Source organism: Citrus clementina, unplaced genomic scaffold, assembly GCF_000493195.1.
Source record: "Citrus clementina cultivar Clemenules unplaced genomic scaffold, Citrus_clementina_v1.0 scaffold_6, whole genome shotgun sequence".
Lineage (NCBI taxonomy): Eukaryota > Viridiplantae > Streptophyta > Magnoliopsida > Sapindales > Rutaceae > Citrus > Citrus x clementina.
In genome coordinates, this window is record NW_006262139.1 from 18,028,447 (window position 1) to 18,052,068 (window position 23,622).

The 23,622-nt window shown below is 34.7% G+C and overlaps 3 protein-coding genes across 4 annotated transcripts; 2 read left to right on the forward strand and 1 right to left on the reverse strand.

Moving 5' to 3' along the window:
• Positions 1-1,251: 1,251 nt before the first annotated feature.
• LOC18038074 lies at positions 1,252-7,338 on the forward strand. Its single transcript, XM_006429616.2, has 15 exons — positions 1,252-1,752; positions 1,935-2,062; positions 2,160-2,292; positions 2,523-2,679; positions 2,762-2,840; positions 3,612-3,652; positions 3,807-3,923; positions 4,074-4,154; positions 4,513-4,575; positions 4,650-4,701; positions 5,323-5,397; positions 6,013-6,060; positions 6,246-6,281; positions 6,371-6,445; positions 6,905-7,338. The coding sequence occupies exons 1-15, from the start codon at positions 1,593-1,595 to the stop codon at positions 6,974-6,976; spliced, it is 1,317 nt and encodes a 438-aa protein (XP_006429679.1). The 5' UTR covers positions 1,252-1,592; the 3' UTR covers positions 6,977-7,338.
• A 575-nt stretch (positions 7,339-7,913) lies between these two features.
• On the reverse strand, positions 7,914-10,731 carry LOC18039667 (bifunctional protein FolD 1, mitochondrial). Of its 2 annotated transcripts, none has more exons than XM_024182783.1 (6): positions 10,639-10,731; positions 10,209-10,475; positions 9,403-9,719; positions 8,645-8,881; positions 8,409-8,576; positions 7,914-8,182 (listed from the first exon to the last, which is right to left on the reverse strand). In XM_024182783.1, the coding sequence occupies exons 2-6, from the start codon at positions 10,411-10,413 to the stop codon at positions 8,012-8,014; spliced, it is 1,098 nt and encodes a 365-aa protein (XP_024038551.1). In that variant the 5' UTR covers positions 10,414-10,475; positions 10,639-10,731; the 3' UTR covers positions 7,914-8,011. The 2 variants fall into 2 exon arrangements, with proteins under 2 accessions (XP_024038551.1, XP_006429681.1); XM_006429618.2 differs by having other exon boundaries at positions 8,400-8,576.
• Positions 10,732-20,035: 9,304 nt separating this feature from the next.
• On the forward strand, positions 20,036-23,400 carry LOC18039780 (protein SCARECROW). Its single transcript, XM_006429620.2, has 2 exons — positions 20,036-22,393; positions 22,704-23,400. The coding sequence occupies exons 1-2, from the start codon at positions 20,397-20,399 to the stop codon at positions 23,179-23,181; spliced, it is 2,475 nt and encodes an 824-aa protein (XP_006429683.2). The 5' UTR covers positions 20,036-20,396; the 3' UTR covers positions 23,182-23,400.
• Positions 23,401-23,622: the final 222 nt, after the last annotated feature.

The window sequence follows — 23,622 nt, forward strand, 5'->3', positions numbered from 1 at the left end:
ATAATAATAAATAGCTATTATTTATTTATTTTTTAAATAAATATTATATGAATTTAATAAATAATTTAATATTAAGTTAATTTATTATTTAGATTTATTAATAAAAATATAATTATCTGCAGTAGATTTCAGCATCTTTTCTTTTTTATCAATTAAACATAAATTAATATGTTAAAGAAATATTATATTTGATTTGTATTGAACTCAATAACTAATATAAATAATAGTTAAAATAGAAAAAGAGATGTGCAATTTAGACACGCAGGGGGGAGGCGGGTCTTATTTGCACCTCAATTGCCGCACAATCTTTTCAAACCAGGTATTTATTTTTTACAGCCAAACGCGGGTCTGAATTTATATTACAAGATAGACTCTTGTATACTCGCCCGCCAAACATACCCTAAGTTCACTAAATATTGAATAAAATAACATTTAATGATGCAAGTTCACTCAATATTGGGTAAAATAACATTTGATGATGCAAATTCACTCAATATTAGATGGCATTACATTAACTATAAAATTTCTGTAAAAAAATTTCAATAAAAAATTAAAGTAAAATATCTCATTCTAACCTAAACTATACAATGTAATTTCTACCGCAACAAATATAACGTCAGTTTATTATTTTATAATTGACTCAAATTAAATAGATTAACAATGAAAACTGCAATAAATTTGTACGTCTATAATATGGCGCACAATCAATAACCTTTTTCTTTACTAATTTGATTAATATATATAATTATTCTGAATGATCATTGTACATAGAATGGCCCAATCGTGGTGCTGAAGCCATCTTCAACCACCGAGTATTATAACATAAAAGCGTACGCTAGTGGGTAAGATCATGCCAATCACTAATTATGAGATCATGTGAAACTAACGGTCGATCCAACTGAGCACGTGATGGAGAACAAACAATTAAAATACATTAATATTTGGCAAAAGAATATTTAATACAAACATGTTATCTAAAGTTCAAAGAAATTTAAAGAAAAAAATACAAGAAGGCAATTGCCCGTGAGAACGAAACAAATAAGGCAATTGTGCAAAATATGGAAAAAGCGCAAAGATGTTAGGAGATGGGACCCACCCGGATCACAGGAATATGGTGGGATGTAGAGTTCAATTTCATATAATTTTATTTATAATAAATTTTAATATGTCAGAATCTTTTTTTTTTTTTTTTGTACAACTGCTATATTACGTCATAAATATTTTGTCGGGGGCTGAGAGGGGAGAGGAGGAATTTATGAACCATTTCACGAAAGGAAAATACGAAAATTAAAAATAAAAGCAGCGTGCCTCAGGCCGTAGGCGTGGACAGTGGACTGGCTTTGCTAATTTCCTAACTTGCCTTCAAATTGAAACAATCTTCAATCGCACTCTCTTGTCTCTTTCTCTGTAGCGGTCTCCCGGCTTCAAGCGTTTGAAAATTTTACGTGAGAAATCAGGGGTTGATTAGAGGCACGACGAGAACTGATTGGTCAACGATACCATCAATTGAATTGAAATCGCCGGTAACTAACTCTCCACTGCACACACGGAAAGAAGTTTAAAAAAAAATAAAAGGGAAAAAGAAACAGAAAATGGCATCAACTGAGGGTCTGGTGCCGATTACCAGGAACTTTTTGGCATCTTATTACGACAAGTACCCCGCTCCTCCTCTCTCCGATGACGTGTCTCGCCTTTCCTCTCAGATTCGTTCTCTCGCCAATGATCTTCTCCTGGATTCTCCTCCCTCTCAAGGTTTTCTCTCAGTTTTTCATTTCATATCTGCTGAGTGTCGCTGTATTTCTCACTTTGATCTGCGATGATTTTGATATTTGCTCAGATTTCCCCCTTTTATCAATCTCTCTTACTCTATTTAAAGTGACGCATTAGCTTTCGTACAAACATTTTTGAAGAAAAGTTGCCTTTGTGTATTATAGAGGAGAGCTTATTGATAGAGGAAGCTGATCGCCAACCTCCCCATAAAATTGATGAGAACATGTGGAAGAATCGGGAGCATATGGAAGAGATTATTTTTTTACTCAAAAGATCACATTGGCCAGCTACGGTAAGATATGTTACGTGTTTACACACTCACACTGCTATTTTGTTGCATTGTGGAGCTTTTGCTAATGTAAAAATTAGCTGTTTGTTCTGCTCTGCAGCTACAACAGTCGTCCGCTCCTGAGGATGTTGAATTAGCCAATGTCTTAGGGAAGCTAAGTGAGAAATTTGAAAAGACTTTAAACACATTGAAGTCTTTCCAAGCTGTAAATTCTGACCGCATATTTAACACAGGTTAGCTCTATGCAGTATCTAGTCCTGTTATTAATCAAAACTTAACAAAAGCTAACAAAAACTATTAAAATTTGAGGCACTTATGAATTAATCTCAAGTATGAAACCAGTTATTTATTGAAATCACTAAAACTTTCGAATAGAGTAAGCCGAGTTTTAGAGGTTAAAGGTTGACAAATTTTATTTGTCAGTTATGTAAAATTGATTCGGGCTATATGACTATATTTGCAGTTATGACCTACATGCCTCAAGATTTTCGAGGAGCACTGATCAGGCAACAAAGAGAGCGATCGGAGAGGAATAAGCAAGCTGAGGTTGATGCTTTGGTCAATTCTGGTGCAAGTATACGTGATCGATATTCTCTAATGTGGAAACAACAAATGGATAGGTTAGTTTCCTTGGTTTTCTTTGTCCCTGTTGTGGCGTGGACTGTCATCTGACAGCGTTGTGATGGGTGACTGCCTTTTCAGGAGGAGGCAGTTAGCTCAACTTGGATCGGCTACAGGTGTCTACAAAACACTTGTAAAGTACTTGGTAGGAGTTCCGCAGGTAGATATTTTAGATCTTTTTTTTTTTTGGGGTTTGATCTGTTTTTTGGCTTCATTAGACCTATTTGTTCATCTTTCCAATCCTCGGAAAGTGGTTGCCCTCAGTAAGGTTAGGATGCTTGGATTATTTACTCGAAGTTAGAATTGTAGTTTTATTAGGGGCTGGAATGTAGGTTGGAGGCAAAAACATAGCTGGTAGAAAGTAAGGTATCGGAAAAAGAGGAGTTCGAAGGAGCTTAGAGCTTCTCGAGGGTATATAATACAGTATCTATGGTTCTTAGATATCACAAATAAAAGAAGTTACATTTTTTAGTAGCATGTCATAGCAATGCATCTGTGCCGCTAGGAGCTAAACATTGGTTGAAAAGATGCTAGTACGTCATACGTACAGACCACTACCTAACTTAGCTTCAAAACTAACGCGGGACCTAGTGAACATGCTGGATGAGCTAAGTTGAGAATTGGATCAGTTGAGATTCATTAAAATTGAACTATAAGACTATGTCGTTTGAGTGAAATCTTAATTATTTAAAGTTTGCTTTGTCTGATTTATTAGATTTTATGCCTTCTTAGAGTGGAGGTCACCAAAAATTTAATTGTGCATGGTTTTGCAAGCTCAAGCATAGAGAAACATGTATAAATGATTTGTTGTTTTTTCTTTTCCTCCTTGGTGTAGGTCACCAAAAATTTAATTGTGCATGGTTTTGCAAGCTCAAGCATGGAGAAACATGTATAAATGATTTATTGTTTTTTCTTTTCCTCCTTGGTGTAGGTCTTACTGGATTTTGTTCGTCAAATAAATGATGATGATGGGTATGTCTTTTCTGGTTTGGGAAGCACTGTCTTGTCAATCAGTTTTTTAAAACGGTTATGCTTACTAGACTCCTAGATAGTAAGTTGGAAGCATTATATTAGAACCTCCAGTCTATTATGTTGAATGACAAGAAATTATATCTTCTTCTTCAAGGCCCATGGAAGAGCAACGACATCGTTATGGACCCCCTTTATATAGCTTAACGGCAATGGTGATCTTTATCAGACTCTTTCTTTTTTTATCTTGGGGGAGGTTTGATGCTAACAAATTGTGAGATATCTTACATCCTTTGCTTGTCAATTTGTTAAATTTAGAAGTTGTAAGTTTGTGTAACAATTTTCACCCGCTTCTTGTACTGACACTCTCTTTTGTTTGCTTTGTTGCCTCTAATGCTTTCTTGATAATGCTTAAATTGAGAAGAAAGAGGCATCAGGTTGCTATCTTGGAACAAGCAGTTGATGTCTACACCTCTGAATTTGAAAGTTTCATCAAATTTATTAGGTATTAGAATATTTCCTGTATTTATAGCGGTAATGAACATCAACGCAATTGTTTTGGCTGGAATAGTTGTTACCAAATTAGCCAAATTTACTGTCATGAACTTGTAATGGTCACGTGGAGTTAATTTTTTGTTATAATTATTGAGCTACTAAATCAATCACTGAATCGATGCTTGTCATTTCATTTTTTTTTTTTTTTTGTGGGGTGAAGAAAAAGAAAAAGGGAGACAGAAGCATTAGCTCACTTAATTTATTTAGTACATGAACTTAACTATATGTAATATGGCGAAAAGGTCTTTGTGCTGCTGTTGCATGATGATTAGCTTTGATGTGCTAATTGGCGTGTTTGTTTGTACCAGTGGGGTCTTTGCAAATTCCCCCTTCTTCATCTCAGCAGAGGCTGCCGGTGCACTAGAAACAAGGTAAATTTTAAAATGTTGCTTAATATCAGCATTAATAACTTAAGCTTAAATATTGATGGTTGTTTGTCATCCAGGAAAAATGATGAGTACAAAGAAATAACCATACCAGCTGGAAAAAATTTTGAGGTTTGTCATCAAAATCTGCTTGCCAGATTTGTATTTTTTCTTTGATTGTTGTAAATGGATATTATTATGTACTTATTTTAGTTGCTGATCCAAGTTGTCATACAAATGCTGTAAATGAAACAGCATTCTATCTTTTGTAATTTGTAAATTCTGGATTTTCACACCGGAAAATAGTCAATGTTAGAATTTTCCCTGAATTTACTGGAGACTAATTATGGCTGTGGTTGTGTCAGGGAATATGCAATTTGTATAAATTGTATTACATTAAAATCATACTTGAGAGATACATCAAAAGCTATGGATATGAAATGTAAATTGTTGAATTACTTGGATAACATTCTCTCCCCTTTTATTGTGTGCAATTGTGTGTGAGTGTGAATGTGAATGTATGAGACAGGCAAAGGGAAGCATTTTATGATTTCAGAAAAAATAATGTTAGATGTTGTATTGGGTTGAGTGCACAGTATCATTAAGTCCAAAATTTAAGATGAGTTGGCCTGGTGTGTCAAAACATTTTTGCATTTGCGTTTACATGTGATTTTGGTAGCTCTTGTCAATCTTCAGAGATCCATGTGTATTTCTAAATCTGATCTGTGACTTTCTAATTTCATTGCATTTTAGGTTTCATTTTCAGTGGATTCAGTAAACTCATACATTGCTTGGGATTTCTCAGTGGTCCAAGGCAAGATTAGCACGGTATATTTATTTATCTATAATTCTTTCCGTCTGAGTTTGCAAACATAAGTTGTGGCGTTTAGTTAGTGATTATATCACTTTTTTGTCATTTTTACCACAAAGCATAATTTGTGATTGAGAGCTATTATGATGGAGATCTGGCTTAGTTTATTTGTTATTTTATGCGTTTAATATTTTGGGGTTTGGCTATTATTATTTAAAGAAGCTTGGGCTTGAGATAAAGTTTATTGTTTAGGTTAGTTTATTTGTAGAGGCAGGTCTTGCCTGGCTTTTGTACCCTTTAAGTGTCACTCATAGACTTTCCCATTAAATCTAGTGTTTCTGTTTTTGTTCCTAAGTAAATATCCCCATCGAACTCTTCGTATTTATAATGATCTTATTGCATTAATTGTTTTTTCCCCTCCCAATGCTTCGTGAATCAGAAAGGAAATTACCTCGGCTCTTCTGTAGTTAAATCTCTAAGAAGAATATTCTCCCTTTTTTTGCAAATCTCACAGTTTACGAAATAAAGTGTGGTTAGTTATTTTATCATATGGATCTCATTTGCTGCATTTAAAATGAGAAGTATGATTTTGTAGATCACGTATTGATCTTTATTTCTGTCACTGCTATCAGGATATTGGATTTAGTTTGGAGTACACTAATGAATCTGGAGAGAAAACTGTAAGTTGAGCCATGTTAGTCTTTACCAAGCATTCTAAATCCCGTTGAAGTTATTTTGTTCTCTTTATGCTTCGACACCTGCTGAAGCTTGCTTGTTTGCTTCCTTTTTCTACCCCTCGTTTCCCTTTTCTATTCTTTTGACTTGACTGATTCTTTTGATTCACACTGGACATGGATGGTGATAGCTGATATTACCCTATCGTCGTCACGAATCTGATCAAGTGAGCTGCTGCATCTATTGCAAAACTTTCTTTTATCGTGCTTTTGAATTTAAATGTAATTTCTCACCTAATGCCATTGCTTTTCTCAGGGAAACTTCTGTACGGTCCTGGTGGGGAATTACAAACTTCTTTGGGATAATACGTATTCAACATTTTTCAAAAAGGTATTAAGACGTGGACTAGTGATTCCTTGAGTTTGTGCTTTTTTCTTTGACACTTTGATCTCTAACAAGAAATGGCTGTCTGTTTTCGTGGAGAGGTGAACCATCACATTTAGAAAATGGGGAACTTGATTTTTTCCCCCCTCTCTCTCTCTCTCTCTCTCTCTATGATAGTTCAGCAGGAACTGTTAGCATACTAGCCTGCACATGCTTCCAGCAACATTTTTCTTAATCTTAGAATTGATCATCTGACATTCAGAGTTCCTGGTGTTCATTGAATGACCTGTTTTCACTTGACAAGGAACTTGTGAATTAGAAGCAACAGGAGTTAATAATTAATTTGATACCAACCTTTGGCTAACTTCTGTCAGTAGTGTTTATCAACAGCCCATTCTCGGTTTTAGAATGTTATCAACCTTATGATTTCTCGACAGTTTTATGTCATTCTATTTTCTGGAATAGGTTCTGCGCTACAGAGTGGACTGCATTCCTCCAGTGGTTGAGCCGATGCAGCCCACAAATGAAGCGGAATGATGAGAGAGGAGTCCCTTTGGAATGCAGCATAAAATTGATGTTCTTGAGTGATTAGTCTTCACTAATATCATTTTCTTGGCATCTCCCAAGGCTGATTTGCCCTCTTTCTTTCATTCTTTATCAGGATTTGCTCCAGTGATTGACGAAGAATGTCATAACCTGAATTTATGTCTGTATATTTACCCAAAAAATTAGTAGAATCAGTACTCCTTCATTAATATGCAAAGAGAATATTGATGTTTAAATACCTGAGAATTAAGTTTAATTTCTGTTAAAGGCATATTATGTGTACCACGGTGGTTGTCTGCTTTGCAACCGGGGGACAAGGATAAATTGCTTATTGCATAATCACCCGCTTCAACCTTTTTGTGGCTTACTCTATATTGCTATGTATTCGAGCTTCATATCTTGAAAATTGAATCATAAGATTTAGTGAATATGGACGTAAATTTAGGAGACCGCATTGGCCACATAAAAATAAAAATAAAAAGGTATAAAGCCAGACTGAGCGCCTATGTTGCTTCTGAATTGGAAGCGGCCAAATTTAGATGGTTAATTGCCTGGTATCATTCATTATAACAACCTCATTGGTCAGATGTGATGCCCCGCCAAGCACATGGAAGTTGAAGTTGAATTTGAATAACTAATTTTGACACAAGGAATTCGATCCACATGTACATTTATCTATTTCACACTTTCATTATATCAGCTAATTGTAGCAACCGCATTTTTTACGAGTCCCTTGTCGATAGAGGACTCGTCGCTCTTCGTAAATACTTCGCTTCTGCTTTAACGTAATTTCTTTCTTTTTCTTTTTTCTTTTTTCTCTTGGGAAAGGTCTAATTGGAAACTAATACCTTTTAATACAAAAAAGTCCATATTTCCCAAAATATTGAAAAATGAGCAGCTCGTTTAATATAATCTATGTGCAGGTTAATTGATATTAGACTTGAAAACTATGTTATTTCAATCATTGTGGAAGCAAAAAATAGTACAATTGAATACAATTTTTTGAAAAGGATAATGCATTGGCAGTTAAGTAAAGCCGTATGCCCGTTTGGCAGAGTCGAGAGTGTTGGAGAGAAGCATAGCAACAGTCATGGGTCCAACTCCTCCAGGCACAGGGGTAATGACCGACGCTAACCTCATTGCTTCTTCATAGCAAACATCTCCCATTAGACGATAACCATATTCACAGCTTGGATCCTAACCATCCACAAATTTAAGTAAGAACATAAAAGTAAAACATTCTAGCCAGAGCAAAAAAAAATTCTGATTCCATGTTAATGAGTCATTTCTATGGATGGAAATGTTGCTACGGTCTTTTCATAAATCAAGTTCTCTTGATATTCATTTATTAGTGATTAGCATGTTTAAAATGTCATAACCTATGACAATAAGCAATAATGAGGCAAAAATTTACCACGCTTACATCAACAGGACAAGTTCCAACATCAAGAACAACAGCACCAGGCTTTAGCCAACTCCCACGAACCAGATTAGCTACTCCTGCAGCTGCGATCACGATATCAGCCTCACTGGTGATCTGCTCGGGGTTTTTTGTTAAGGCGTGTACAATACTGACGGTTGCATGGTGTCTCTGACAGAAAATATTGATAAGATTATGTTTACATTGCCGAGAAATACTGCTGAGAAAATGGTATTTACCTGCAACAATAAAGATGTGGGCAATCCAACAATATTGCTTCTACCAATCACCACAGCATTCTTGCCCATTATCTCGACCCCCGATCTGATCAATAACTCAATGCAACCTTTTGGCGTACATGGAATAAACAGTGGTTCCCTTCCTCTCATGGCGAGATTCCCTATATTTAGTGGATGGAAGCCATCCACATCTTTTTCCAAGCTCACAGCATCCAAGATCTTTCCCTCATCCAAATGCTGCACACACAAATCAATAGGCTTGCGTCAAAACATTAAGTTTATTTCAGAATATCTAAGAGATATCTCTTCCTCTCTTTTCTTTCTGATGAATATAAACAGTTAACACATAAACAAAATGATCACCGTGTAGTAGGTCTTTTGAGAGGAAAAGGAGAAAAAAAAAAAAACAATTCTAAATCAGGAAATTGTAGACAAAATTTTACTAACGGATACCCCTTAATCACCAGGAAGCAGTGGTATAGAGCGATAATTTTGGGCGATTAAGATTTATTTTCCATTTGGCAAGGAAACTTGGCAATAATCACATGCTATGACTTGTCTAAACTTTTGCAAGATGGCGTCTGTCCAGGGGAAAATTCTAATATTGCTCTATAGAGGTGAGCTAAGATTGAGATTGGCCAGTATTCTCAGTTCGAGGTCTAATTTGAATTGAAAAGGCTTCAAAATCAAGACACATGCTCTTCTCTTTCAGATCAGTAAAAGCAAAAATTGGATCACGTTATGGCTGTAGAAATTACTTGTGGTAGAGGAAGCTGGACAAGAATACCATTAATTGATGAATCCTGATTATAATTTGACAAGGCATTAAGAACTTCATCTTCTGTACAACCATCAGCAAATTCAGTTACAATGGACTTGATTCCAACTTCTTCACAAGCTTTTATCTTGTTGCGAACATAAGTTTGTGAGTCCCTTCTTTCGCCCACCAAAATAACAGCCAAGCCAGGAACTTTTCCGATAGATTTCTTCATTCTCCTTACTTCCTTATCTATACCTGACCTGATCTCCTCGGCAATGGACTTTCCATCTATTACGGTAGCGGTCTGTAGATTGGCTGTGGTGAACCTCAAATATCAACCACATAGGATCTTAAAGGAGGCATAAAAGGAAAACAAAATGATTAAAATGAAAAGACAACTCAGGATGATGATGATAACAGTAGAGAAAGTAATTTAACAGTATTTTCAGCAAGAAGAAGATAATCTCTCTCTTGATATACCTAGTGACTCATCGATTCAACATAAATACAAAGTAAAATAGGATAATCAAACCCGAGCCTCTTTCGACTAATAAGAATCAAAATTATTGAAGTTTAAATTTTAAATTGGAAAATCCAAGTTTTTGATTGCAATTGAAAACTCAAAAACGATTAAGCCGGCCAGACAACCAGCATGTGGATATCAAATATCTATCTATATTCAACGAATAGAAGTTAAGTCTTTCAATCATGGTCACCAAACAAACAGTTCCATTATACTAAGAGCCAGGCCAGGTGTTGCTGCATGCATCAAAATCAAATGGATGAGGAAGGAGAGATGCTTACAGCAATTTCGTTGTGGGAGAGGATTACAGTCACGGGAATTAGGAGGAGTCCAAATTTCGGGGAGGTCTAGAGTGATAAGCGGTGGTGACATTATAATTCTGTTGTCATTTATCGCACTAAGGTTTAGACTCCTCGTCGCCCATGCCCATGGCCACGCTGTTGCCCCCACCATCCTTCGCATTGTTCTTCTAGCCATCATCATCATCCGCTATTAATATTATGAACCCCTCTTGTTGGATTTTTTACAGCAACCAAGCAAGCAAGATCCTAATGCATTAAAATGAGTTATCATTTCGGAAAAATTTCTACAGTCAATGAAAAGTTGCGAGTCTACTCAGCTACCAAGCTGAATCACCGATCATTCAAATAAAAGTAAAAGTAAAATAGATGTTAAATTAGAGACCGATATCTAAAATAGATGTTAAATTACCTAATAACTTTGAGATCGAGGGTCTAGAGAGCTGAGATGGAGCCGCTTTCTCTAATCAGAGGAGAGAAGCCGCCGATAACTGTGGACCGTCTGATTTTGATTTCCCCATTTCGAGAAACCAAAACTGAGGCTGGGGGTGATGAGGCCGAGCGACCCACCACGTTAATGGGCCGAAACGCTTAATGCTCGTTAGGCCACTGGAATTTGGGTTGTCCCACATACGTTAGCGCAATTATCCACTTATTTAAATTGAACCCTGGACACATCACGAGAATTGGTAGGTTGGTGCAACTGGTAAAACGTGTGATGATAGAACAAAAAGAATCCGGATTTTGTTCTAAAAAGGTTTCTTGAGGACGTATGGTTTTTTTTAAAAAAACTTAATGAATTAATTGATTTATTTTTAATCAGTTAAGTCATTAATAAGTTGTTGTGATAGGTGGCGTTTGTATTTTTTATTTAAAATTTAAATAGACCTAAATTAATATAAATTTTGAATAGAGCTAAATTTATGAATTTAAATAATATATTTTTTAATCACTAATAATAAATATTAAGTTGTTTATTTTTTAACAAAAAAATTGAAAATCAGTATTATTTTTACATCTATGCCTTTACAAATTATAAATGTTAAACAATTAATAATATATCAAAGAATATAAATAAGATAATATATTTTCATAACATAATTATATTCAATTGAATACAATCCTTTAATATTATAAATTCGCATATTATAATCAATTTATTGTTGATTAAAATGTTTTATATGAAAAATATCAATTAAAATTTATAAAGAGAAATAATGCTAATTTAAAGAAAATAAAAAATAAAAATAATAACAATTTACCACTATATTATCACAAGTTATAGAAGTGGATAATAATACTAATTATTAAACTTATTTAGGTATTGATGAAAATTAATTAATTAGATCAGGATATTTCTGAAATATCTTTTAATGGTGTCATTCAGACTTTTTAAATTAAGTAAAAAACTAAAAAAAAAAATAGCTCAATAATGTAATAACTTAGTGACTGAAAATTTTCATGAAGTTGAAAAAAAACAAATGAACTTAATGACTTAACCGATTACAATTAAGTCATTAAGCCCAAAAAAACAAACAATCCCTTAGCAAACTAATTTTTTTTAACTTTTTACTTAATCTAAAAAAAGTATAAGTGACATCAACAAAATATTTAGTAGTTTTAGTCTTATCATACCCTCTCGGGTCCTAGTTGATAACCTCTCGGATCTTAGTTGATAACCTCTCGGGTACTAGTAGTTTTTGTCTTATTATAGAAGACAATTGTACTTTGTCTAATTCTATTCGAGATGTTTCTTTCTCATTTGTTAGACGATTTACGAATTCCGCTACCCATTCTGTAGCTCGGGCGGGGAATTCTTCGTCAAGTCATGGGGAGTGGAGGTCTGTTCTACCTCCATTCTTATTTGCTGATCTGTCTGGCTCTTCTTCTTAATGAATATCCAGTTTCATTAAAAAAAAAAAAAGTTTAAGTGACAAAAAAATATTTTATCCAAAATAACCCAACTAATGTAATTATTTTTGTCATTACCTAAATAAAGCTTACTAATTAGCATTATTATTCATCATCCATAACTTGTGATAATTGATAATATAATAGTGGATAACTATTATTTTTATCTTTTTTTATTATTCAAGTTAGCATTATTTATCTTTACAATTTTTTAAATAATATATTATAAACTACATCGAAATTGATTATTGCATTTACTTGAACATGATTTTATGTTATGATAAAATACTATCTTATTTATGTTTTTTGAAATATTTATTACATACTTATAGCATTTTAGATTTGTAAAGGCACAAATATAAAAGTATGGTTTTCAGACTTTTAAGTTGAAAAAAACAAACTACTCAATGCTCATTATCAGAGATTTAAACAAAAAATATATATAATTCAGATTCAAATATTTATCTTTATTTAGAATTTAGACTCATTCAAGTTTTTTTAGATCCATTGAAGTTACATTCAAATCTGTTGATAATGATGATAGTCTTGAAAGTTGGGGTAATCCATTAATGTCATAATGGGCTCGTCAAGAACAACCGTGCTGTTAAGAAATAATAACACTACTGATCATGTCATTAGTAACGTGACTAATAATGATATCCTCACTTTAATAAAATGAAAATATTATCACTAAAAACTATTATACATACACACACATACAAATTGTCATTTTGTTCCTAATAGAAAACTATATCCCAATTGTGTAACTTTACCATTGTTATTTATAACAATTCTTTGGCACATTGCAAATGATATGCAAACTTTGTCTACTTATAATTCTCTTGCATGCCAAATTGTAATATAAATTTTTTTTCTTTTTTTAACGCTATAATGTCGAATCACAACAAATTCAGTTTGGATTTTCCCTCTACTGTCCAGAAGAATAGATTTAAAACATACATATTACAGCTGCTTCACAATTAACGATCGATGGATATAATGTTGGATTGTTCTGGTAACTAGCAACAACACACACACACACCCCGAAAACTTAAAACCTATCAAGAACCTGATAAATACACATGACATGATTGCATATATATATATAAAATGTTGAGAATTGTGATGAACTGTGAAGGCAAAGCAAGCTGGTGCTCGTCATGTTATATGGGGGAATTTAGCAGAGAATTTGACTTTATGCAATGAGCCGCATTCGCTTTTCTCTATTTCCAAATTTAAATCGACACGGTTGTTTTATTGTAAAACTCGAATGTTTTTTTGGTACGACATCCCCCGTCTTTTTCCAATCAATAATCAAATATATATTTAAACAAAATCTATCAGCTGCTTCTACATAAATGTATTTTAACCTAATGCGAATTTTCAATCCCATGCTTTTTACATTACATGTGACCTGCATTTTATATTATATAGTATTTTCAGTCACTCTTTCACGTGGCCATGCTTGTCTCTCCCTCTCCTTCACGTCCAATTTGTATCTTATTTAGCTAGCTAGCTAGCTAGCCAGCTACATCCATCAATTATTTTGAGTACTCATGGAGTAAATAGCTGCTAACTGTCAACTACCAAATGACAAATCCACAGCTTCGTTGATTTAAACGTCTAATTATCTGCAAAAAAAAAAAAAATCTTGAATTTACAAAACTACATGGATGGAAGGCAAACAGCGTGTTGCCAATACATTTCATTCATTCATAACATCTATTCTTTACTTACCGTAAGGTTAAATTTCACCCCACCTTCCTTAATATTGACATTCCTCGATACACTCTCAATATTATTTGCAATTGGGTTTGTTGGGGGCTGGTTCTAGCATCTAATCTAAAAGACTAGTTTATTAGATAAAGGAGTTCAATTAACTCTTGAATGAAACCACAACTTAACAATCTCTCTATTGAATGAAACCACTAACGACACCCCCCCTCCCCCCCCGGATTTGTTCTACCATCGCATTTCGGTTATTAGTATCTAGTTTTGATACCAATTGTGAGTGAGCTGGCTTATCCTACTTATAATCCTAATTAACTTTGTTTAACTAACTAATGTAGAACATAACTCAATAAGGTTAATCGCCGATCAAGAATTACTTCAGATCATATTAAATTAATTTTAACCATTAATTCAGTACTCAACATAGCCTCGCCTTAGCATCCAATCGAGGATTCATTCAAAATTGAAAATTCTAAACTCTCGGTGGCTAAGATTGTAAATATGACAATATATATATGTTTAGACTTTAGTTATATTCTAATGGGTGCCAATTTCTCTTTCAATCACGTGAGCGGAGTTGGAATTTGAAAGTACAAATCTCATATTTCCATTCAAAAGTAAATCTTTGGTTAATAATTTATTTTAAAAGACATGAATAGGGTGGGGGGTGATATTTATTATTAACAAAACCCCGATAGATAGAAAAACGACAGGACATCATCTCCAAGGTCCAAGCAGCGAAGAAATAGAAGAGAAGAGCCAAAAAGAAAAAGAGAGCAAAAAGCTAAAGAAGAGAAAGATCAAATCTTTGAACAGGAGAAGAAGAAGCAGAACAAGAGCCATATGATAAAAGGGTTTTAACCAAATGGACGTAAGTTAAAAGAATGTAGGGACCGCACCAGACCCGCATTAGCAGTGGATATGGGGCCCGTTCAGAAATCAAAGAGCTTGAAAAGGACTGATGCGGTTCAGATCTTTCGAAAGCTCTGAAAACCCACTTCAATATTTGTGCCCCCCTCACGTGTTGCATGTAGTTTTTGCTAAATTTTCTTTTCTTTTCTTTTTTTTTTCCCCCTCGAGGGGCTGCCTGAACTGAACTCATCACACCATTCACCCCCCAAAAAAAGGACGATTCCCTAAAAGACGTTTCGCTTTTACACGCCATATTGAATATTTAATAATGGGGATATGCGAGCTGAAAACAACACTGTGGGGGGACAGTAAAGTATATATTTTATCCTCGTTAAGTGTGAATATTATTTTTGGTTCATCAGCCGCTTGTCTTTATCTCGTTCATGTTGTGAGTTTCGCTTAAAAGTCTTAAAAGGTTAAAGGCTGGCCAGTGGCTAGGCTCTCGAGTCAAACGAGCCACGAGAATTATTAATTAAAAAAGGGTGCCATAGATTATTAGAGGGGAGTAGAAAAAGCTATGCTCGAATTGCCATATATTAAATTAAAAAGAAAAAAAAAAAAGGGGAGAGAAGTGCAAGTAGTAAAAAGTGGGGATGGGGGATGTTGCAGCATCATGCAAAATGTCAAACGCTACGTTGCAATTTTTGGGGAACTGAGGGGTTGACAGTTCCCTCTCGAGTCTCGACCGCAGCCCTGTGCCAGCCCTCCTCTTTCTGTCTTTTACTTGCTTAGCTTCGACCTGTCTATCTTTTTCTCTTTTTAATTACCCTTCCATTCCACGAATTGATTTTTTATTTATTTATTTTTTTATTTAACTCACCCATTTGGCATGTTGATCGCTTGTCATCGGCAGTACTGTCTAAAATAAGAAAAATGATGAGAGAGGACGATTTCTTTCTCTCTCTTTTTTTTTTTTCTTTTTTATAAAAGTAGTCTTAATTTTCATTTTTCCTTTTACTTATCCTTTTCGGTAATGCATTAAGTCTGCATTAATTGATTTACCTACCGCGTTGCCGATTGAGGTTATGGTAGTTTTGAGCCATAATTAATCAAGGGAAATTATTCTGTATTTTTCTGTTTTGTATCCTTCAACAAATATATATATATATATATATATATAAGAAAATCGCTTGAACTCAGCCCTGTCGCTGTTAACAGGAAGACTGGGAACTTTTTTTTTTTTTTAAAAAAAAAATATATATATATTTATGAGAAGGGTGTTTTGTTCGTTGCTGTTGAATTATATATACATATATATATATATATATTCTCCAGCCATTAACGAAGCAAGGGAACACATCTCGGGCAGTTATAAGTAATTAATAATTCTGATAGCGACACTGCGAGTCAAACATATATTACTGCACTTAATTTACTACGCCTTGTCAGTTGTTATTTCCTAGGTAATTAATTAAAAAAAAAAAAAGGTTCAGTCTCCACAAATTTCTCATTTATAATCATTAGTTGTTATATAATTTTTTCTAACAAAAAATAAAATATATATAAGTTCATATGCCATTATGATTTGTTTACCCCTGATTAACTGCTTCAATAGAAAAATTATTGCCAATGTCGAGTCCCCCCGTTTTTTTTATATTAAATTTCACGATGCACGACAACTTCAAATTGTATATATAAATATAAATTAATAGGTTTAATTAATATTCTAGATGTAATCATTTTTATATCATGGCGGAGGACTCAACAAGTAGATGTATCCGTATTTTGATGTTTCGACACTATTAATAAACGAATCGTATTCATATTTACTTAAATTTAACGCGACAAAACACTTAGTAAAATGCGATACAATTACATGAATGAATTGATAACCCTAGTTACTTTACATTGCCAAACTGGGTATAGAAGTAGACTATATGATTTCAATATAATAATAATAATACTCCACAGTCTGTAACAAGTTTTTTTTTGGAGAGAGGGGTACTGTGTTTGCAGTTTCCCATTTCTAAAAATATCATCACCATCATTATTTTTTCCGGTTCTGTTTTTAGGCAATGATGGATAAATTACATCATATACCCGTCATTCTAGGTTGTAGCCATTATACGTACGAGACATCTTACTGATAATTTCATTTCATTCGAAGCTATTCTGTCCCGCATTTGTTTTGTTTTTTTGTTTTTTTTTTAATAATTAAAAATATACATAAAGTGTTAAGCTATTTTAACATAAAAATTTTACTTAAAATTTAAATATAAATATTAAGTAATTTAATGACAAGTATTAAAAGTTGAAATAGTTTTTAATGATGATTATTCATTTATTATTGGATTACTTGAAATTAATGGTTCAAAATTTATATCAAATTTTAAGTTAAGAATTTAAGTAAAATTACCCTATCTATACTTAGGGAAAATTCTTCATTATGGCATCAAATATCGTGATAGACATAAATATTATAAATTACATATAGAATTAGTAAATATAAAATAAAATCAGTAAATTCATACAAGATTATTAATTATTTAATAAATTAACTTTGTTTCTATAGAATTTTAGTGAAGAATATTTTATTCATTTACAAAAAAATATTTTCTTTAATTAAATAAAAAAATTACTCATTAATTAAACAAAAAATTAAATTGAAAAAAAGTAGAATACGTTTTATTGAATTAGTTACCATAAATTCTATATTTATTTTAGGACATTTGTATACTTTTTTTCTCCATTTCTATAATGATATCTATTTATTACACATGTTAATTAAGCGCAATTATTTATCTTGATGTGGATCAAGTAAAAACAAAATAAAAAAAAATATTTTTATATTACTAGACACATATATAATATATCAATAAAATTAGATTTAATTTTGAGTATTATGCATACTTTATGTAGTTTCGAACTTTTTACTTGTATTTGAAAACCATTTAGGGTTGTTGAGGAAGTGTAGAAAGACGCAAAAAAATCTCTTACAACAACTATGAAAGATATTAAAAATAATATTTTCTTCAAAATCTGATTTTGAGCATAAATTTCATCCTTAATAAAACATCACATGTATTACAAAAATACAAAACTAACATTATTCAATTTAAATAAAAAAAATCAATAAATGTATAAGGTAATAAACACTATAATGAGTTTTTATTTTACAATTGTGAGCTTCCTTTTTCTTGCAGTAACTATTATATTAATTAATTTATTTTACCTTTTATTCATAAGTATTAGGCATAATCTACAAACTTTTATGTTCTATTTTGCATTTAATGTTGATTTACTTGTTTTATGTTATATTTATAAGTTTTCATTTTATTTACCAGTAATACATCAATTTATTAGTTTCATAGTAATTTAGTTATTTTACCTTCCTTTTTACAAGTCTTGTGTTTCATTTCCAAAATTTATATTTTATTTTACAATTAGTATTGATTTACTTAGTTTTATGTTATATTTGCAATTTTTTGTTTTATTTACCAATAATACAATAATTTGCTAGTTTATATTGATTTACTTGTTTTACCTTTCATTTACAAGTCTTATGTTCTATTTTCAAAATTTATGTTTTGTTTAGGGCTTAATGTTGATTTACTAGTTTTATGTTATATTTATAAATTTTTATTTTATTTACCAGTAATACATGAATTTAGCAGTTTTATAGTAATTTACTTGTTTTACCTCCTATTTACAAGTCTTTTGTTCCGTTTTCAAAATTTATATTTTATTTTACAGTTAATGTTAATTTACTAGTTTTAAGTTATATTTGCAAGTTTTGGTTTTGTTTACTAATAATACATCGATTTACTAGCTTTATATTAATTTACTTGTTTTATTTTCCATTTACAAATCTTTTGTCTAATTTCTAAAAATTATGTTTTATTTTACACTTAATGTTGATTTACGAGTTTTATTTTATAGTTGCAAGTTTTTGTTTTATTTACTAATAATACATCAATTTACTAGTTTTATATTAATTTACTCGTTTTACTTTCCATTTACAAGTTTATGTTTAATTTCTAAAATTTATGTTTTATTTTATAGTTAATATTGATTTACAAATTTTATGTTCAATTTATAAGATTTATGTTTCATTTACATAATTTATGTTTAATTACGGCATTAATGCTGTAACTTTAATCATGAAATCATAAAACAAAAACTTAGAATCACTAAATTCAAAATAGGCTAAATTATCTCTAAATTTTAAAAACAAAATGAACACTCTCTCGTAGAGAAGGATTGAACAAAATCTTTTGCACAAAGAATAATGTGCTATTCAACTATTGACTGATTTTAAGATCTCATCCAATTCTACATTTAAGACTTGTGAAAATTTAATTACTTTTTCAAAAATCTTGATCACGACAAGAATAACCTCTCATCGTGTGAGCAGTTTTTACCAAAATTTTTAATAACTTCTCATGTGAGCGATTTTAAACTTCGAATTATGAAACTATAATTTTTTAACACAAGAAATTTTACATATTTCAACTCGATGCCATTGACAATTAAAAAAATTAAAACATAAAGAAAAATATATAATATTATTATTTCTTCGCTGAATAATATTTTAACATTTGCAATAAATAAAGTGGAAAAGAAAAAGAAGAAGAAGAAGAAGCTTTAATTAAAAGAAAGTACACTATTAAGAAAAAAAATGAAAGTACAAATGTACAATGCGTTGATACACTGGTTAATAAAATAATTGTTAAAAGGAAAAAAAAATGAAAAAGAAATAGGAAAAATGAAAAGGGTGGGGTTTGAGTGGTGGCTGCCTGCCTTGGCAAACACAAGAGACGAGGATCATAGGCAATGGTCGTTTCCCCAGTCATCATAGCGAAGAAGTCAAATAGGCAACGACGAAACTTCTTCACAATAACTATTAACTACAGGGCTTGGCATGCACTCTCTCTCCTCCAAAGACACACTCATCAGCCAGCCTATCTATCATGTCACTCCTCCACCTGCTCCCCTCTCCTCTTTCTCTTTCTTTATTTCAATGCCCTCTGTTTAATCATCAATCCCCATTTTGCAATTTGCATGCTGTCATTTCATTTCCAAAAACCCCCCAAACCGGCTACATCCACACACACAAAGACGCTTAGCTAAAATCCACCCACTCCCCCCCCCCCCCCCCCCCCCCCCTGGCAGTCGTTCTTTTTTAACAAAAAAAAAAGTTTGTTGGCGGTTTAACTTACGGACTTGTTACGTCAAAAAAGCGAAAGAAGTCAATTTTTTATGATGATTTTCACAAAAAAAAAGGGGGTTTTTTTAAATTATCCCTTTTTCCCCCCCCCCCCCCCCCCCCCCCCCACACAACCATTCGCCATTCACCGCAACATTTCTTTCTTGGTTATGAAACTCACAAGCATCCAAAACGCAAAGTTTCGGCCAATTTTTAATTATATATGTTGGTTTATATAATAAATAAGCGCAAAAGCAAAAAGGGGGGTTTGGTTTGCATAGAATACGGTGAACGGGTCGAAGAAGGACTAAGAATCCCAAAGCCCCCGCTGTCCCAATCCTTGCACCGTTTTCTGTTTGGAAGCCCCTATCTCTATCCCTGGTCTCTCTTTCCACCTATGAAACCGGATAAGTACCTGCACGATCTCTCCTATTTCCTCTTAATTCCTCTTCCCGGACTCCACTCTCTTTATGATCATGGCTGCTGCTTGTGGTTTGCGAGTTAATAATAATAATAACAACAACAACAACAATGGCTGTAATAACAACAACAGCAACAGTATTATTAGTGGCGGTGGTGGTGATGATCATCAGAGTCCAACAATAATGACAAGCGCCTCCAATAGCACCAGCGGCAGCAATAACGAGGGTAAGATGGTGAGAAAGAGGACGGCTTCGGAGATGGAGGTGCAGCAGCAGCAGCTGTATAGTGGGAGTAGTGATTATTATCGTAGCAGGTTGCCCAGAAGAAATAACCCAATCAATCAAGCCCCCACCGCCACCCCATCAGCAATCCCCAACTACTCCACTATGTCGTCTTTCAATGATAATGTCAATATGAGTACGCTAACGCTGCCACCTTCTTCCCTCATCAACAACGTGACGTCAGGTGCTTCTGGATTTTTGTCTACTGCTACATCAGCAGCAACGAGAACCACTACAAACTTTAGTTGCATTGACAATCTTTCCCCTCATAATAATCACCAACAGCCGCAGCCTCCTCCTCCTGCTGTTTGTGGCTTCTCGGGTCTGCCTTTGTTCCCACCGGCTGATCATCACCAGAGAAATCGAAACGCGGCGTCCATCGGCTTGATTCCGGCCGCCCCCAGTTGTACTAGTGCTAATAATCTTGCTTCTTCTATGGAGGATAGCTCGGCCACGGCTTGGATCGACGGCATCATAAAGGACCTTATCCATAATTCAGCCAACGTGTCGATTCCTCAACTCATCCACAACGTCAGGGAGATCATCTTCCCTTGTAACCCTAATCTTGCTGCCCTCCTCGAGTACCGCCTCCGCTCTCTTAATTCTGAGCCACTATTGGAGAGATCAAGGAACAAAGACGCGGCGTTGCCTTTGCATATGCTGCAAAGGGCAAACTACTATATCAATAATAACAATACTCCGCAGCAGCAGCAGCAGCAGCAGCAAGGCTCTTCTGGGCTTACTCTCAATCTTGACAACGTCTCTAATTACTCGCTACAAGATTCATCGTTCTTGAACTGGCCGGGATTAACACCACTGCCGCCCCATATTCACGAGCATCATCCATCTGCTGTCACAGCATCTCTTGCATTAACTCAAGTGCAACCCCAACCCCAACCCCAGCCCCAGCCCCAGCCTCAGCCTCAGCCTCAGGAACTACATCAGCAGCAACAAGAAGATCAAAACGAAAACTCATCGCCTGTGGAGACAATGACAGCGGCAACAACAGCTCCTACCCCACCATCTCTGGCGGTTGTTAACGCTAGCATAAGAGAGAAGAAAGAAGAGATAAGGCAGCAGAAGCGAGACGAAGAGGGCTTGCACTTACTGACGTTGCTCTTGCAATGCGCGGAGGCAGTCTCGGCCGATAACTTGGAGGAAGCGAACAAGATGCTGCTCGAAATTTCTCAACTCTCGACTCCATACGGAACTTCAGCTCAGCGTGTGGCTGCTTACTTCTCGGAAGCAATGTCAGCGAGGCTGGTGAGCTCCTGCCTCGGAATATACGCGGCGCTGCCTTCTCTGCCCCAGACTCACACCCAGAAGATGGTATCAGCCTTCCAGGTTTTTAATGGCATTAGTCCCTTTGTAAAGTTCTCTCATTTCACGGCCAATCAGGCCATTCAGGAAGCATTTGAAAGAGAGGACAGGGTGCACATCATTGATCTAGACATCATGCAAGGCCTTCAATGGCCTGGACTCTTTCACATCCTAGCTTCTAGACCCGGTGGCCCTCCGTACGTGCGGCTTACGGGACTGGGTACCTCCATGGAGGCTCTAGAGGCCACGGGCAAGCGGCTGTCTGATTTTGCCGAGAAGCTTGGACTTCCCTTCGAGTTCTGTCCGGTTGCTGAAAAAGTTGGGAATTTAGATCCGGAGAGGCTCAATATCAGCAAGAGGGAAGCCGTTGCCGTTCATTGGTTGCAGCATTCTCTCTACGACGTCACTGGTTCTGATACGAATACTCTTTGTCTTTTGCAAAGGTAATTTTATTTTTCTAAGCGCTGCACCTATGTGTCTATCATTTCACATACTATATAGATTGACGTGGTACTGCGATTCTATCATAATGCTTTACTATATTCAAAATTAGAGAACTAGTATCCTCTTCTGATTAGAGCTATTGAGATTTTAATGATATTGTGGCGCGATACTTGACAAACACCAATGCTGGAGGTGCAAGTAGGAATGTTTGCCTCCATGGTGAAGGGTTTCTTGTGTGGTGATCCTGTGCGTAATTAATTGCTAATACACATGCATTACAATTGACAAATTGACATATTTGTTGATCAGACTGGCACCGAAAGTAGTGACGGTAGTGGAACAGGACCTGAGTCCGGCAGGATCATTTCTGGGGAGGTTTGTGGAGGCGATACACTACTACTCAGCACTATTCGACTCGTTGGGAGCAAGCTACGGGGAGGAGAGCGAAGAGAGGCATGTGGTGGAGCAGCAGTTGCTGTCGAGGGAGATACGAAACGTGCTAGCAGTGGGAGGACCTTCTAGGAGTGGAGACGTGAAGTTTCATAACTGGAGGGAAAAGCTGCAGCGGTCGGGGTTCAAGGGTATATCTCTAGCCGGGAATGCAGCCACGCAGGCCACCTTGCTGCTTGGGATGTTCCCTTGTGATGGTTACACACTGGTGGAGGACAATGGCACTTTGAAGCTCGGTTGGAAGGATCTTTGCTTGCTCACTGCTTCTGCTTGGAGGCCCTTAATTCATCACCCTTGCAATAATATCAATGCTATTTCTACTCGCTACTCCCACTAGTAGTTGCAAACCGTATGGTTGTCGGGTGGTTTACTTGTTAGGACTTTTTATCGCAAAATGACTTCCGAGTGTATCCATAGTGTCTACGATTCACCTCCTTTGTTTATTTACTGGCGTTTTGTGAGATCTCTCTATGTTTTGCATTTTATTCGACCTGATGGCGCTTTACGGATTGGCTGCCTTTTCCTCAAAATTGGACGGCCCCTTTCAGGTTTAAAAGTATGTTGGTTCTCAAAAATGAACGAGATATTTCCATAAATTCTGTTTTATAGTGGTTCGAAACTATTGATCATGATTGGTCAAAATGAATACGAGATCGTTGATCCATTTTCCCAGGTCATTAAATTACGGAAGCCTGCTTTTGTTAATAACATAATGATATTTATACTAAATTGATATGCGACTCTTGTGTGCTCTTGTTGCTGCATTCATGCGTTCAGC